General features: G+C 45.7%; 3 protein-coding genes across 3 annotated transcripts; 2 read left to right on the forward strand and 1 right to left on the reverse strand.

Annotated features, from left to right (window-relative positions):
- The first annotated feature begins 369 nt into the window (after positions 1 to 369).
- Positions 370 to 3061, forward strand: znf648 (zinc finger protein 648). The gene is made up of 2 exons (XM_068590102.1): positions 370 to 595; positions 775 to 3061. The coding sequence occupies exon 2, from the start codon at positions 867 to 869 to the stop codon at positions 2361 to 2363; it is 1497 nt and encodes a 498-aa protein (XP_068446203.1). The 5' UTR covers positions 370 to 595; positions 775 to 866; the 3' UTR covers positions 2364 to 3061.
- A 1403-nt stretch (positions 3062 to 4464) lies between these two features.
- sec16b (SEC16 homolog B, endoplasmic reticulum export factor) lies at positions 4465 to 13298 on the reverse strand. The gene is made up of 25 exons (XM_068590095.1): positions 13204 to 13298; positions 12649 to 12948; positions 12183 to 12280; positions 11968 to 12070; positions 11401 to 11615; positions 11163 to 11314; positions 11009 to 11070; positions 10739 to 10877; positions 10376 to 10606; positions 9456 to 9553; positions 8073 to 8154; positions 7839 to 7956; positions 7638 to 7749; positions 7430 to 7535; positions 7182 to 7319; positions 6912 to 7025; positions 6356 to 6440; positions 6057 to 6216; positions 5784 to 5929; positions 5661 to 5689; positions 5347 to 5454; positions 5175 to 5267; positions 4993 to 5092; positions 4659 to 4708; positions 4465 to 4574 (listed from the first exon to the last, which is right to left on the reverse strand). The coding sequence occupies exons 2-24, from the start codon at positions 12909 to 12911 to the stop codon at positions 4692 to 4694; spliced, it is 2769 nt and encodes a 922-aa protein (XP_068446196.1). The 5' UTR covers positions 12912 to 12948; positions 13204 to 13298; the 3' UTR covers positions 4465 to 4574; positions 4659 to 4691.
- A 1274-nt stretch (positions 13299 to 14572) lies between these two features.
- gadd45ab (growth arrest and DNA-damage-inducible, alpha, b) lies at positions 14573 to 16563 on the forward strand. Its single transcript, XM_068590110.1, has 4 exons — positions 14573 to 14712; positions 15217 to 15318; positions 15449 to 15656; positions 15766 to 16563. Exons 1-4 carry the CDS (start codon positions 14663 to 14665, stop codon positions 15877 to 15879), a joined length of 474 nt encoding a protein of 157 aa, XP_068446211.1. The 5' UTR covers positions 14573 to 14662; the 3' UTR covers positions 15880 to 16563.
- The last annotated feature ends 993 nt before the right edge of the window (positions 16564 to 17556 follow it).

Genomic DNA, 17556 nt, shown 5'->3' on the forward strand with positions numbered 1-17556 from the left:
TAAATTAAATTAAACAGCAACAGTTGAGAAACCCAAATGTTAGCCAAAACGTCTTCATAGAAGCATGAAGGCTTCGAGCTAACAAAAGGTTACAGTTCGTGTGTTTGTACACGGGGGGCTTGAAGTTCTCGGTCTCCGTGAGACCTTCTCAACAGGCTAAATGCAAACAGGCGGTGAGCTAAGTCAGTGAGAGGTAAGCTGAGCCAGTGCTGAGGAGATGTCATTGCTACTGCTGACTAGCAGGATAGATGCTGACCAAGACCCGCACACGGCTGCTGCCAAAACTCCGCCCGTTAACACCACCGAGAGCTCATCTCCCTTATGACCCGGGGCTAGGGTATCTGCGCGGCATCTCCTGGACCTGCTGGAAGGAGCCCGCTGAGCAAGGAGCTCAGGGAAATGGTGCCAGTGGGAAGTTAACATTCATGAGCCTGACTTCTTTTCCATTTTTTCTTCTCTTTTTTTTAATGGTAATATATTGACACTCTATGGAGGAACATTTATTGGACGTTTCGCAATTAATGTGCCACGTGACTGTAAGATGCAATGCTATGTGAAGGATATACTCAAGGTCGTTGGTGGATGCAGCCGCAAAGTAAGTATAGCATGCAGGCCTGTACGGTAATACTTGCACTATGAAGAAATGAAATCCGCGTAAGCGCTTTCATATGATATGAATGTTTATTGGAGAAATAGAAGTTATGATAAAGACTCACTATAGGTATCAAATGAAGATGTAACTACATGCTCTGTGCATTTTATTATATTTTTCAGGTCTTTTTAAGGCGGCTCATTGTCCACAACTCCCCAAATGCATGCAGATGATTTCATGCAAACTATTTGATGCAGATGACCTCAAGTGACCAATGGCTGATGAAATCTCCCCACGGACGGTCGACAGGCCAGTTATTGAAAAGAGAAGTAACAGGAAACACCAAGAAAGGCATTCTGTCGCCTCGTCTCTCTCAGATGAACAACTCCCAACGGACCCTCAGCGTACGAAGCCCGACGCTGCATTTAGTGGCACTTGTGGCGTGAACTCACTTTCAGAGAGCTGTGACACCGGGATCCTTTATCTGAATCCTCAGACGCCAAACTGGTCTCTCGTGGAGAAGTTTGCTGAACTTTCACCTGGAGAATTAACAGGATTCAGAGACGAGCCGGACGACAGCAGTCGGGTACTGTTGCAATACACCAAGCGTACTGAGAACACTGAAGTATGTGGATCTCATGTAGTGCTCCTGGACGCTGCGCTAAAAAAGGAAAGCAACTGCCTCAGGAGCCGTAAGATTCAAAATAATGCCTTGGACAAACAGAGGGCATCCAAGCTCAAAGAGCTAAATGTCGAGGAATATTTTCCAGGTGGAGTCGGGAATAAACCCCAACAGAAGAACGTGAGCAGTCCTTCTGTGACGAAACTACTTAAAAAGTGCAAAGATGACAAGATCCCCAGACTTTTGGTCGCAATGAAGAAACGCAATGGAGTGGACAAAGAGCATCGTCCCTTCAAATGCACCCACTGCAGCTGGGCCTTCAAGAAGCTCTGCAACCTGCAGAGTCACCTGCAAACGCACACGGGCCTCAAGCCGCACGTGTGCGACATTTGCGGCAAGGCGTACTCCCACCAGGGCACGCTGCAGCAGCACAAGCGTCTCCACACGGGTGAGAGGCCATACCACTGCCCCTTCTGCGTCAAGACCTACATCTGGTCCTCGGATTACCGCAAGCATATCCGCACACACACCGGCGAAAAGCCCTACGTGTGCGACGCCTGCGGGAAGGATTTCATTCGCTCCTCCGACCTGCGGAAGCACGAGCGGAACATGCACACCAACGACAAGCCCTTCCCGTGCGCGCACTGCGGCAAGACCTTCAACAAGCCTCTCTCCCTGAAGCGCCACGAGCGGAAGCACCTGGGAGAGAGGCCCTTCTCCTGCCCCGACTGCGGCAAAGCCTTCGCCCTAGCCAGCCGCATGGTCGAGCACCAGAAGACCCATGCCGGCGTTCGGCCGCACGTCTGCCCGGTGTGCTCCAAGTGTTTCACCAAGTCGTCCAACCTGACCGAGCACGAGGCCATCCACAGCGGAGAGCGGCCTCACAAGTGCGGCGAGTGCGGCGTGGCGTTTGCCATGGCCTCCCGTCTCGTGCGTCACCAGTACGTCCACAGCAGAGAGAAACCCCACCGCTGCCCGGGCTGCAGCAAGAACTTCAGCCACCTCGCCACGCTGAAGCTTCACCAGGAGCAAACGTGTGCTGGGAGGATCTTTGTGTGCGTGCAGTGCGACAAGTCCTTCCAGTGTGCCGCAAAGCTCGCACAGCACGTACTGAACCACACAGGGACGCGAATGTCTGAATCAGTTTGAAGACAGGTATTGTACTCATCCACATTGGATCCATTCAAAGTCATAGGGTACCAGTCTGTTTCTGTTATGGTACGTATGTAGGATTATTGTGCACACTCTGTCCTCGTAATGGGACAAACCAGTTACTTCCTCGCGCCGATTTTCATGGCCACATGGAGATTTATATGCCCGAATACAGCCTCAGCTTAATGTTCTCAGCCCATCAGAGCCCACCGTGCACATGGAAATGACAGCTTCGTCAATATTGACTTATTCCCAGGTGCAGGTGTTTTTTTGTTAGCAAGTTTCTTGGCCACACTAGCAGCTGTTGCTGCAACAGACATGCCCAAACGCATCCATGAGCCAGTCATAACCCCCCCTCCCTACCCCTCCAGGCACATTGCTGTGACACGTTAATGAGTTTTGATGGGTCAGGGACGTTAGCCAATAAGTGTGTTGTTGCTTTCTTGAATTATCGTCACGGTGCTTTGTATTCATTATTTTGTTTTCGGAGTACATCTTGTTCCATGCAGGAGAACCTTTTAAATGTGTCTACATTTCGGGACATTTTTTGTCATATTGCCATAAACAACATGTTTAGTACAAGAGTCTTTAAACAGGAGCATGCAGGTGCTCTACCTCTGACGGATACAAAAGAAACAACAACTGTTATTAGATTATGTCTGAAGATTAACCTTAATAAACGTTTTGTTAACCAAATGGTCATTTAAAAAATAATGTCTTCAGCTTTTGTTCTTTCAAACCAATAATACTGTTTGCTCTCGGAGGGGTCATTTAAAACAACAATGCATCACATTTGTGCAACGAGACAGTTAAAACATTCAAAACATTCATTGGGGGAATTACTCAATGAGACATGCCATTTGTAGAATAGGCCTGTAACCCGAGTCAGAATCCCTCCAGTCGAAAGGGATTCTTTTGGATGCCACTTGAAATGGTCCTTCAAAAAAGCTATCCATCCTAAATGTGTTTATGCCCCGACACATTACTTGGCAGGCGGTGTCGCAGCCACACTTGGCTACTGCCGACTAATCGTAAAAGGAGGCCGGCTGCACCTGCTGTGTTGTCCCTTTGCTCTACATCGGAATCCCAGATATTTTCTTGGCAAGATGTTTTTATTTAATATGGCAGGCAAAATTGCTCTGCTAAACTGGTAATTAATCCCTGTGCTGGGACAGAAGTAAAACAAAATACAAAAAATCAAACAAATAAAGCATTGACAAATACTGGAATACATCGAGCACAAAGGCATGTGAAAAAAAGAAAGTGACGGTAATAATAGCATATATTACTGTGTGTTTATATACATTCAAAGGAGCCTACATTAGCTCTGTCATGGCACATACATTTATATAATAAGGCTATTAATAAAGCTTGTTCTCAAATGAAGGCGTCGCGTTTATCAGCGCATAAACAGTTTAATCCAATAAGTGAATACTCGCTGGCTGTCGGGGATGTTGGTCTGGAACAGGTCCGTCCATCGCTCCGCGCGGTGTCATCCGTCTTGGTAGCATCATAACTCAAATGTCTTACATACAGTACAATTCCCTTTACAGAAGGTTAACATAATTAGATGATGTTCACACTGTTGCTATAACTTAGCAGCTTTGCAAAGTCAGGCTCACTGCTTGGATCGCTTCTGTGAGGCTAATAAACCACAACATCGGATTACATTTTAGTTCGCACCTTATTTGTGCTTGAATGTTCTTTTTTTTTTAAATTGTTCGCCAATTGTGTTTAAGTGGTGTGGATCATAAAAAAGGGGATTCATGCATGGATTTACACTTCTAAACATAACTTAAATTGAGTTAATTCCCCTGCAGCACCTGGCGTGGCAGTTCAGGTCGTCCTGATCAAAACTCTTGTACATAAATGGTTATTGGGGTCAATATAGATATCCCTTACCCCAAATATGTCCTGCATCCGCTGGTCTTTTCCCTGCTGTCAGCTTCTAGACAGCACATGTGCTTGTTGCAATATGAGTTACTATGCCAGTCCACCCAGAGTATTTCTGTATCGAATATGCAACATGACGGTGAAGCACGGCTGTGGGGGTTTGAAAGGACATCCTTAAAAACATGTGTGTGTGTGTGTGGGGGGGGAGGGGTGATTTGGGGGGGAGATATTATTGGTGTTCATTCAAGCACAGGTGAGGCTCTCTTTAGAGATAAATGCACTGTGATTGACAGGTGGTCTGATATCCCCCACATCCTACAAACACAAAAGGTTTCAAAGTAACTACGTGAGCCCTTTAATTCGGTGCAGATATATTTCTCTTGCAGTAACCGCATTTACCTGTGGTACAGGCTGGCGGTCTGGAAAGGGCTTCTACCCCAGCTGCTGGCCTAGGAGGAAGGAGACACAGCTATTCATAGATATATTTACATAGCTTAATGTAGGTAAAATGTCACGCATATCCTGACTGCGTTTTTGCCCAAATATGAAATTGGACACGCTGCTGAATGAGTAACTGTGTTAATGGCCGCGACACAGCAGGAACACAGCTCAGTGACCTCAGAAATCCTCTATTGACATTTGAAGAATGTAGAGGTTGGGAGAGATATTTTTAACTTAGAAAAAATAAACAGAAATTTAACAGAAATATTGTTAAAATAGGTTTATAATTCACCTGCTTTCCTTGAAAAGGGGTTGAGGCCAGCAGAGGAAGGCTGAGATGGAAACATGGCAGGCGGGGGAGGAGGACAGAAGCCAGTGGTTGGCGGTAGATCCTGAGAAAACAGACAAAGACATACATTTAAAACCGGCAAATTAAAGCCGAAGCAGCATAATTTTGATTTATTTGACACTTACCATCTGAGCCGGGCTTCTCTGCCCTGAACTCTCCTCGTGAACATCTTTGGGCTTCGACTTGAACCAACCGCTAAACCATCCGGCTTTGGTGCTCTGCATTAATCACAGAGAGAATGAGACCCAGGTCCGACAAAAGACACCCTGACACCTGTGGTTTGAACTGGTGACCCACCTGTTTAGGGGGCTCGCTGGTCTGCTCGGAGCCTTTGAAACCTTGCTGGACGCTCTGCTGGTATTGCACTTCCTGACTGACGTTGACGTCAAGCATCTGAACCCCCATCTTCAGAGGAAAAACAGACACGCACCCAGGTAACGTTTTTTGGAACATTTGACAATATTCTGTGCGTTTAAAAGGGTTTCAAATCTTGAAAACACAGTCTAGGATAAACCCAATCAATCCAATCCAGGAAACGATCATGTACGAAACATCAAAACAGGAGTGTGCTGTCCTTTTCTATCTGTAAGAACACTTCAAAGGTTACTCACCAGGCCTGCTCCAGAGGATGACCCAGCCCCTGCAGAAGAAATCCCCAAAACATCACACACAAGCCGACTCCCCATAGTACAAACATGAATGGAGAAAGGAATGATCTCACATTAGATTCTCACCCTCTGCTGCTGATGGACAATGTGGCAAGGCAGCTCTGACTTCAGCACTATCTGTGTTATGATAACAGAAGGCTCGGCTCGCTGTCCCTGTGGGCGCTAGGGGAGCATAAACCAGCGGTACTGGCATCGGAGGATTGGCGCGTGGCCTAGACAAGCAGCAGGAAGAGGCCGGTGACATAATGGTCTATTAGCAATGGCTATCACATCAGAAATAATGGCTTCCTCTACGTCGCTGACAGACGTGGATTAGGCATGTTGCTGCCCATTTCGTACCCGTCCTGAACTCTGTTATCGTCCCACGACAACGCGTTCAATTCCTTAGTGAGTCCTTCAATTTGATGCTCAAGGTTAGCTTGCTCCCCCATGCCTGTGTAATAAAGGAGTTCTGGCTCTGGACTCTGGATGTCACGGTTTAGGTCATCCGAGTGCGATTCTGTAGAATAACCATTATTCAACATTTTTAATTCTTTTGAGTTTTTCTGTCTTGCAGATATACAAGAAAGCAAGCGCAACAGACACTACTCTCTAGTGGGAAACCGGCCATACAGCTGCATCATTTGAAGTAAAATGACCTAAGGACACTTTGTCATCCTCATGAGCCAGAGCGCTTCCCTCAGGAGGTGACTGGAATGTTTCAGGACAGTCGTAACTCCCCGTCTGAGAAAAATAAGAAATGTAGACACTTATATAGTCTCACTGTAAACCAGACAAACAAGAGTCAGCCGCAACAATACTGTGAGCAAAATGCTGACGCTAGCATTCTAACGCGCTCACAATGACGATGCTTCCATGCTGATGCTTAGCGGGTATAATGTCGGCCCCGCTCACAGACTCAGATTAGCATGTTTGCTAACATTAGCTAAGTAGCATTCAACACCACAGTACAGCTAAGACTGATGGGAATGCTGTTAGATTTGCAGATAGTTGGTCATAAACCATTTACACTTTAACCTGATGCTGGCGCTAGATGGAAAGGTTCCAGTAAAGCTCACTGAAGCTACAATTCCAGTATTTCAGACTGGGCCAAAGTGATAGACTGTTCATTGGTCCAATACAGACATTACCATCTCTAATCTCTCGAACCACATAGCTACCACCATATTTTATTAAAGCCATAAAGAAGCTCACCTGTAAAGCATTGTGCCGAGCACGCAGCTGTCTCAGCCAGTCGGGTTCCTGCCCGGCTCCGCTAACGCCTGCTTCACTAAACTCACCCTCAGAGTGTCTCAGCCTGTCGGACAGCTGCAGGAGAAGGGACACACACGTGCAAGTACGTCTATGTAGACCTGAATTGATACTCATTGAATCACTTTGATTACAGTACTCAATTGAAACAGACATAATGTGTGTGTGTGTGTGTGTGTGTGTGTGTGTGTGTGTAGGAGCATGTGTGAATACCTTAATAACCTCTCCAGTCAGCACAAAGAAAAGCTCCCTCTGTCTGAGGATCGCCCGTCCCACCACCTCGCAGTAATGAAAAGCCTGCGATGCAAGGCCGCAGTCCAGCAGTCGACTGGCATACAGGAACTTATACACCTGACCACAACGCAGCAATGTTGGCATCAGATTTGAGTGTACAGAATTGTGTGTATGATATTATTTCTTTCTTTCTTTCTTTGCAGTAATCTGGTGTAAATGGGAGCTACCTGAAAGGGTGGTAGTGAAAGGCCTTTGCCCCCAAGTGTCTGGCAGTATTCATATAATTCAGTGCACTGAATGGCGAGGTTCGTGGCAAAGTATTCAAAGGATTGCCTGAAGGAGAGGGGAGGACACGGCAAACCAAACATAAGCAAGAGCATGTCAGCAAACTCAGTAGCTAAAACAAAGAGTTCAAACAAGGAGCAAGACATTTACCTGTGGCTGCTTCCCAGAAGCACCAGTCTCTCTGCCTGCTGATTGAATCCCCCGAAGGGAACGCTGGCCGTCAGGTAGCACACATGGGCGGCATGTATAAGGCCTTTGGAGGCTGCGCGTGGAAGAGCGACGCAAAAACAATCAGGTCGTGCACCGGCGCAGAGACAACATTGGACAACCTGTCAGTCGGTGAGCCCGTACCGAGGGTGTCCCCCATGGTGACGATGGCCTTCCGTTGGACGGCAGGATCTCCGGTCTCGTTGGAGAGCATAACAGCCAGATGGGGCTTCCAGTCGCCCCATTTTTTATTGCCGCAGCACTGGGCACAGAGCATAGAGCATGCAGCACATGGTTCTTATTACAGACCGATGTCTTAACAATGCCATGACTGCAAGTGTGGATATGTGCGCTGAGGTTATGAGCTGAATGTTTTACCATGGACACAGCAGGGATTCTCCCAGTTAGCAGGTGGAAGAGGGTCTGGAGGGGATCAGTGGCCGTTAGCTGGCCTGTAAACCTGCCAAAAGAGCTGTTCGTCTCAATGCGCACCTTTATAACTTATCAGTTAGAGAAAGAGAGCGTCATGGCTGCTACTGCTCTGCACAGAAGTGACACGTCATGCTGATGTCAATCACAAATGAAAAAAAAAAATCTGCCTGGCCATCTACCCTCCCCCAGGCATTCCTTCAGTGGCATGTGCTGCTGGGAAAGATTCTGTGGAATCCAAAATAGTCTTTAAAACTGGATTGGGTTACATGATGAATAGTTTACAGAAACTTAAGTTAAGTGCTTTATCGTGTAATGATGTAATGTCATTCATCACGCTGAGCAAACAGAAATAACCAAAGTGAAATAAGCAATCACTACTGATTTATTAATAGATTTAACTTTTGCCTGATTGACACACACATGTTAGAAATAGCACTGAAAAAAACGCCATCACACCTGTCTCCTCGTACAGAAAAATCTAACGTTCACGAACAGGAAGCCAAGTTAAAGTGTTCCAGAGGGCTCCTCTCCTCTTGTTCTCACAACTATAATTACCTTCCACAGGTTCTAAATAAAGGGAATTATTTTTAGACGCAGGGGTGTGGGAAGCCACGTGACTTGACAAGTCACAAGTGTTACATGCGTCTTCCTCTCTTAGTTCTGATTGCAGGCAATCACTGTACGAGTGCCATCTGTTGATTTTTCACATTTTTCTTCACGTAATTGACTTAACTCATAAAAAAGTAAAATACATTTTTGTACAAACAAATTGAACGATAATTTTATCTTCCACAAATTAACAGCCAGTGCTACATTTAGCATACAGTGGAGCTTTGTGGTAATAACTAACGTCAGCATGCTAACATGCTCACGATGACGATGCCAACATGCTGATATTTGGCCGGTATAATGTATGCTAAACACAAAGTGCAACTGCAGACGATAGTAGTGTAAAGTTTGGACAGGATTACAGGATACAGGAGAGGTCAAGGAGTCACCAAAGTCGGAGGATTCACGCTACGGGGGCCATGAATGCTGAAAAGGCTCCTTTTCCATTGTGTATGGGGACAATGCTCTTTGGGTAAGTGTGCATCATGGCACAACAAAGAAGTAACAAAGGAGTTACAATACCCTGTGACACAAATATGTCAAAATGCCTCATACACTAGCTGTGCCTGTAGACTTGGTGAGAAAAACACAGTAAACTGAGAATGTACTCCTGATTCAAGTGACAAAAAGGTGTCCACATTTCAAGTTTCTTGTCAGAGGGAGCATTTCTGCACCAATCAAGGCTTGCGTGGAGAGTCGAGTACAAATGGCTTTTCTCACCTGTTCAGCACAGTGGTGTAGGACCTGTTATCCATTTTGCTGGCCAGAAACAATGCATGCCCCCACAGGCCGCTGCTCATAGCTGACTCTAAGGCCTCCTGAAAACCACAACGTAAAGTGTGAGCGGACAAAAGCTCAGATCCCACAGTATGACATCCAACGCCACTAGTATGAAGATGGAACGCAGTGCTTTTGGACCAATCAGATAATGGGTGCGTCCTGACAGGTGCCTTATGAACTATTTCAAGGTTCTCTATTAGATATTTACAGCATTAAATATAGCAACGAACAGTTTTTTGCTAAGTAAAGATATAGTGGATTAATGGTGACAAAGATGTGACAAATCATACTTAAAAATGTTTTCACGGAAGCTGTGCGCTCCCTCTGCAGTTCCGCAGGTAAACACTGTTAGCTGTCAGCATCGGTACCTTAGCGACCATGTTGAGGGCCGTTTGCAGGCATCCTCTGAATTTTGCATTAAGCACCTTTATTGTGTGCACATTATTATTTGAGTATAAATTATATTTAAATCCCACCCTGAAGATTAAGTCGATATTATTATGGTATTTGGAGTTTAGTTGAGATTACCAGTAATTACCCTCAGTCAAGTACAAGTCTGGAAGGAGACTTTTGCAGTATCTGCTTCTAACTTCACTATTTCCTATTTATGCTACTTTACAAATCCCTACCTTTCAGAGAAGGAAACACTGCACCTTTTACTCCACTTAAGTACTTTTGATGCTTGCGCTACATTTAGCAACGCTTCAATTTTTTACTTTTAGGATTTTAAATGCAGGACTTTTGTTGGAATGGAATATTATTACATTGTGGTCTTGGTACTTTTACTTCAGTGTAGAAACTAAATAAATAATAAACATATAATGGATAGACAAAGTAAAAAATAAAAAAAAGTGGACAACCTTCTTTCTCCCAGCCAGCAGCAGTTGTGTGTAGCTGTACAGGGCCTTCTCGGAGGTCTCAGAGCTGAAGCCGCTCCTGTCTCCCGTGAGCAGGTCATCTCCCATGGGTGGTGATGCTTCAGCAGTTGCACCGTCACTGAAGTCAATGAGTGTGGGCGCCTCCGACTCCCAGCTTCCATCAGAATGTGAGCCCTGCATCAGCAGCTCTGCGATATCCGAGCCAACTATTTGCTGAAACAACGGATATCAACAGAAAATTGTCACCTGATCATATTAAATTTTAAATTTAAAAAACACAATGGTCACTGAAATATGTTGTTGGATGCTGAGTGTGCATGGAACTAGGAGACATGATCCACATACTCCATTCTGTCTGCAGAGCAGGATCAGTAGACTCCACAGGAGGGCAGCAGAGCTCTTGTCATGCAGCTCGTCAGCGCTCATGCAGGCGGTCGCCCTCTGCTGGGCGAAATCTAAAGCGTCCACTTTGTGCAGATCTTCTCTTCAAAAACATTTTCAGAAACATGAAAAGCAAAGCACATACAATAGTCCAACACAGAGCTTTAAACACGACCCCTTTAAGTCTCACAAGACCAATAGCATTTTTAGGTTTTTGACATTTAGTGGCAATACCTGGTTAAGGGCCCTGGGAAGTTTCTCATCTCCTGCTGTTCCTTTGTTTCACCCAGGATGACCTGTGCAGGCATGAGGACATGAATACAACCCTAGTGGTGAGGACGAAGACAATCTAATAATATTTATTCTAATGGACTAGTGTCACTCCTACTTCCAGACTGTGGATTTCCAGCTGGCCGAATTTCTCCCGCGTGGACAAGCCTGGAGTGACCCGTATCAGCTGGCCCGCTGGCCCGAAGCTCACGACCACATGAGGGATGGAGTACTTCAGAGGTGCTGACACTAGATGCTCCTGCAAGTGCTCTGAAGGAGATGCGGAGCACAGAAGGACACAACGCGCGTCACGGTAAACCCTGCGTGCGGCGAGAGAGAACGAACGGCACGCTCACCTGCGTCAGACGCGTGGACCGATTGGTGGACGGGCTCGCTGTGTTCCGCTCCATTGATGTACTGACTCAGCTCACAGCTGCTGGAGGACAGCCCCGAGTGTTTGGAGCTTTCCAATGTGCCCAGGTAATAAGAGGACACCTCTTCGTTGTCTCTGGAGGGATTGTCCTCGTAGTGGTTGAGGTACTGCTGGGAGTCGACCCGGCCTTGGTCATACCTGAAAGGATGCAGGCAACAATTTGTCTTTACAGGATAAAACGGCCCTAATGAACGGCGTCGGCATGTCAAGAGGAAGACTTCAGTCACTGCTGTATACGGACGTTCATGTCTGACCAACTTTTAACATTGTTAAGAAGAGCATTAGTCAAATAAAAGGTATTATGATTTGTATACACTACATTATGGAAAAATGAATGAACAAATGGCACTGTATGGTTAAAACAAAATTAAATGTTACGCATAAACACCACAGCAAAGATTGCACATCACAAACAATGTTTCAAAAAAATAAAGAATTTTATTCATCAATATTTTACCATCAATAGAAGAGATGTAACCTTTCAGCTCACCTGTGCTCGTCAGTGTAGGAGCTCCCTGAGTGCGCCTGCCTGTAGGGTCCGTCATGATGAGGGGCCGCTCTCGAGGAGTCCTGTGCCCCCCACGGACCGGCATCTTCATGGGAACAAGCACCAGCTCATTTTTAAGCTTGTTCAACCAAGATGTAAAACGTAGCGCGGCTCACGAGAGCTCTGCCGTTGCACAGAGCTCTCTTGTATCACTGTACCTTGTCGTCCCCGCTGTCCCCTGTAGTAGTCTTGGTCATAGTAACCATAGTGGTCTCTGTAGTCCCAGTGGCTGTAGGGGGGATACTCATACCCATGCCTGTAAATAAAAGGGCCTCTCGTTTCATCAGCGCATTCATTTTCCCTCTAAAGAGAGCAGAACACTGCGAACACTGATCTACAGAGCTCCCCTCTGACTTTCTTTTACCCTTATCATGGTGACAGGTAAGTATCCCAGCATGCACTAAACAGCAGGAAGTAAAAACATGCACTCAACCCAAATGGGTCACACACTTAAGCCAGGGTTTTGCACCACCCTGCTCTTGCAAACTACATTTTCTTTTGATGTAGTTGCAGTCATGGCGGCCCGATCCGTGTAATAACCGAAATCAGTGTGAGATGACATGATGCCCATTTAATTTAACCAATTTTGGAGAGCTGTATGCACAGTAGCTCTACTCTACACACCTGGACTGGGGTCTTTGGATTTCCGGATGGCCGTAGCCATGAGGATACTGCTGAGCGTTGTGAGGATACTGCTCCGGTCCGGCAGGAGGACTGCTGTAGTGAGCCCTGTAGCGGGCGTCCATCTGAGCCCAGTGCCTGTCCCTCTCTCTGGGGTTCGGCGGTTGGTAGCTCTGGTCCCTGTCCTGCTGAGGATACCTGTCTCTGTCTTTAGTTCTGTAAGAGTGGTGGACGGGGTCGGGCCGCGGGTGACCCCTGTGTTCCATGATGACCCCTTGACACGAGATCTGCCTCCCTCAAAACCTGGGGGAAGTAAAGTAAACTCACAGTGAAATGTTGTTTAGTCTCTTGCTGCTAGCACATGCCCGATGCAGTCAAAGTACACCCAGCACTGCCACATCATTTCCAGGGAAGCTCATACAACAGGAGCTGATAAACGAGCCGGCATGATAACAAGAGGATAAAGTTCACTCATATATATCACTGTGTTGTTGCTGCACAGGAAGCGGTGCTAAACATGATGATCCAATGAGAGGAGAGGGGGAAAGGAAAACTTACCAATGGATGCTGTAAAATCAAAATCATACCATTCAGGGTATCAATAATCCTTCAACTGCGCTCTATTTGCATTGTGTGTCCCAGCTCCAGAGTCTGGTCAGTGAGCAGAGAGTAAACAGTGGAGCACGCCCTGAGAGGTTTGACAGCTGCAGTCCCGCAGGGCAGGAAAAGAGGAAATCACGTCCACCTCCAGGCTACTTCCAGCAAAAGAAAGTTCTGTCACTCAGTCCTTTCGGTGTAAAGTCCACATGACTACCCGTGTCCTCAGATCGTAGGTCACATGCGTGTGCGTGTGTAAGTGTGTGTGTGGTAGGGGGGGGGGGGGACGTACTGTATAACTTTAAAGTACTGAGTGTTGCCACGTTGCCGGTAGAGAAGATGCAGCGCGCTGCCAAAGCCGGTCATTTGGAGTTTGGGGGTTGAGCTGGTCTCCGGTCGGTTTTTAGAGATGTTTCCGGGAATGAAGGCGTCGTGAAACTGACTCTGAGTCCGCGCCGACCACTCCGACGCTGAAGGTTTGCGCTCGTCTGCCAGCAGAGGCGCTCTGACCACAACGTGAGGTGTGAGAACTCACTGAGGCTGCAGCTCAAGTCCCTCGTTGCATAGAGTGAAAGCTATTGTACTACTTGTGCGGATAAAAGATGGACTGTAACACAATACTCTGTGCATCACTCTCAGGGCTACTTTACACTTCAGTACAGTCACTCACCTTTATGTTCTTACTGTCATTAACAATGTGGATATTTCCATTTTATCCTGCAATCCCATGTGCCTTATACAGCTTGTATTAGTCTGTTTCTTCGCATGCCTTTTGACTTTTGTCTATGATAAGTGTGGTCAAGTAAACTAATGCAACATTTACATATATACACTGTATATAATGTATTTACACACTCCATATACTTTGCATGTATGCACTTTTGTTATTTAATTTACTTAAATGTCTTATATGTGACAATGATTGTTGCGGCCACAACCAAATTTTCCCTTGGGGATATTAATAATGTATGTATCCTATCCTATCCTCCTATCCATATCAATGCATATTACATAATATCTCTAAAAATATAAGTAATGTTAAGCACAACAAACAAACAAAAAAATCCCAATTCAATGGCTCACTTCTGGTTACTTATCTGTGTGTGTGCTGGTACATTTGAGACACTCCAGAATTCCTATAATTCCCATTTAATCAATTTCCGAGCTATTTATTTACTTTGCGATTCCTCAGTCGGCCACGGGGCGTCGCTGTATCCCCAAAGACAAAGCGGCAAGTGAACCACGTCTTTTCCGCGTGACCAACTGGACCGGTTTATGCAAATGAGCCGCGGGCACGGCGGTGGGGTTTACTACTAGAAACGTTGGACGCGCCGGCACCGGGCAGACCGAGAGACACTCAGTGAGGAGACACACTGTCCGTGTTGTTGCTCTGGATATTATACAGCACCCAGCCGCTCGGATGTGCAATATGACTTTTGAAGAAACCAGTGGAGATAATTCGTCAGAAAGGTGAGCTTTTTTTACACTTTTTTTTAATCCATTTATCTTTTTTTCGCTTTTGAGAACTTGTTTTTCGCGTGAACGTCGCGAGCGGCACTATTTCTTTTAAAACCCGTTGCAAATACTTTCACCAGGACAGTTTAGTCTAACTAACTGTGTAAAGTAATGTTTTTATCCATACTGACCGTTCTGGTTGTCATTTTTGCGAATTATCATTTATATGTTACGTTACAGTAACGTTACGTTAACGTTATAGCTGGTTGACACGAAGCGCTGCGGTCGGTCAAACCACCAGCTAACTCCGCTAAACGGTGTTCAAGCTAGCGCTCGTTATTTCGGGGTCACCGCTGCATTATGTGTTGCAGAGCGCGTTCATATTGTTCAGTCCTTACGTACAACACGTGGATATAGTGATGGGATGACTCATGACACGTTTAGTCAAAATGACACGTCACCTACTGAGTTGTTTAAGTGCTCGTGAGTGTTTAAAATAATACATGTATTGTCCCTCAGGATGGAATCGGTGGCTAACGCGCTGGAGGAGGTCCTGAGCTCTGCGTTGCCTCAGGGCTGCACCACCGTGGGCGTCTACGAGGCAGCCAAGTCCCTGAATGCGTGAGTTAACAATAAGACCACAACTGTGGCGTTTGAATTCAAAGTTAAGTGAACTCGTCTGAGTTAAAAAAAAAAAAAACAACAACAAAAAAACAGGAGACTTATTTCTTGTCTCGTCTTTTTCCTCCAGGGACCCAGACAACGTGGTGTTGTGTCTGCTGGCCACGGACGACGAGGAGGACGTGGCTCTCCAGATCCACTTCACCTTGATCCAGGCTTTCTGCTGCGAGAATGACATCAACATCCTGCGGGTGAGCAACATGCAGCGTCTGGCAGAAATCCTGGGAGGAGTAAAAGCTGGAGGGGAGCCCACGGACCTGCACTGCGTTCTAGTTACCGTAAGTGTCCTTCAATCATGTGCATTGACATTGATTGCGGTTTTGCAAATCAGAACAATTTCTATCTGTTTGCTGAAGCTAACATGCATTTTGTCCCTCTCTTCTGCAGAATCCTCAGTCGTCACTGTGGAAGGACCCGCCACTGAGCAAAGTGACCAGATTCTGCAGGGAAAGCCGCTGTTTGGACCAGTGGGTGCCCGTTATCAACCTGCCCGACCGATGAAGCGGCTTGGATTAATAATGTATTGTGTGCATTGGGGGAAAAGTAACTGCACAAGACCTGTGTTAATGTCTGTGTTGGACTCCTTTTGGAAATGCCCTGAAGAGAGAGAGAAGGAGACGGGAGGGGCAGGGGAAAAAAAAGAACACAAGGAAGAAAAACGTTCCAACAAATTTACCGAGTCAGGGTGAACTTGTGGGCCAAGGAAGAGTGACTCAGCAGTCTGGGTTCCAGGATTTCCAACGTATGACTGTGCCTTTCCCTGCCGAGAAAGGACACCTTTACAGGAAACTGATCCTTGTGAGCAGACAGGCGCACGTGGTGGAGAGCACAAACAGGACTGGGGGGGGGAGCAAATACAGAGTCTCCGTTGACAAGACTCCCAAGAACTGGACCGTACTGGAGCGGACCGATCGGAGCTCTCAGCTCGAAGAATTCCTCATGAAAATTTGACCAAATCCAAGCATTTCATTAATAGCACATTTTATTTAATTGTATTTAAGACATGTCACTTTGATAACTCAAAAGGGAAAGTTTTTCACAGATTACTATTGTTATTTTAAGGGCAATGCAATGTTTCAACTTGTCCACTAACTGATGTTGCGCATTATTAATTTAATGAATTTATATTTATTGTTCTTGGAATTCTGCTTTGTTACGTTGAATAAAATAAACAAGCAACCAACAGTTTACTGGGTGATTATGACTCCATGATTTCCACGTACTGCAGAACAGCGTGTGCTTTTTGCACCCACAGTCTGCACATACAAAGCTCAACATGCTGACCAACTAAAGTGGTTATTGCTCTGCAATTTTACACCACTGAGCAGGTCAAAGTTTATACTCCACACATTTCTTACCCTCTTCTGCAGCTTGCATCACTTGGACTAAAAGCAAGACAACGTTTTGGTCATTTTTGGTAGTTGTGTTATAATAGTTACTGCCTTTAATCTGGAATATGGAGTCCACAATGTAATTTACAACTTTAACTTTCACTTTAACATTCAAGGGTGGAAGAAGTACTCAGATCGTTTTAATTTAGCTTACTGTGTAAATTAGCTGGTTAATTGCTGGCTAATTTCATTCGAACCTGTGATATGGCATCATATTTTTATTTGTTAATTTTGTCTCGTGACTCTGAAAATGCAAGGTAACTTAAGTTGTCAAAAAATATAGTGGAGTAGAAAGTGCAGTATTTGCCTCTGAGATGTAGAGGTGTAAAGTATCAAGTAAAGTACAAGTACCTCATTATTGTAATTGAGTTAGTGTACTCAGTTTCCACAACTGGCTGCAGGCATGAGATTCCCTGAAGTCAGCTTTGCTCCTGCATTAAAACTCTGCTCAAATTTGACCCCTAGCATATATTGAGGATGTAGTTACACTGAGAGAAGGAGAATTCCCATTGTAGTCGCAATCTGAGTGGGATTGGTCTCAACGTGACGGCTCATTCCTCACAGCCTTCTGCAACTACACAGTGTGAGCCAAATGAACTGCTGAGAGGATTAGAAAAAAAAAACATATTAAAGACCCATTTGACACGTGCAAAAAGAGAAAACCAGAAATTCTTGGTGCTTGTGCATAGAGTGAGGAGGGACAAAGCCTTCTACACAGTGGGCTCACAAGACAATGCATGCATGAGTCAGGGCTATTCAGGTCTCCATTGCTAGAGCTGTACAGTGC

This window comes from Clinocottus analis, unplaced genomic scaffold (assembly GCF_023055335.1).
Source record: "Clinocottus analis isolate CAN_PGR_092001 unplaced genomic scaffold, fCliAna1.0.p SCAF_23, whole genome shotgun sequence".
Taxonomy (NCBI): Eukaryota; Metazoa; Chordata; class Actinopteri; order Perciformes; family Cottidae; genus Clinocottus; species Clinocottus analis.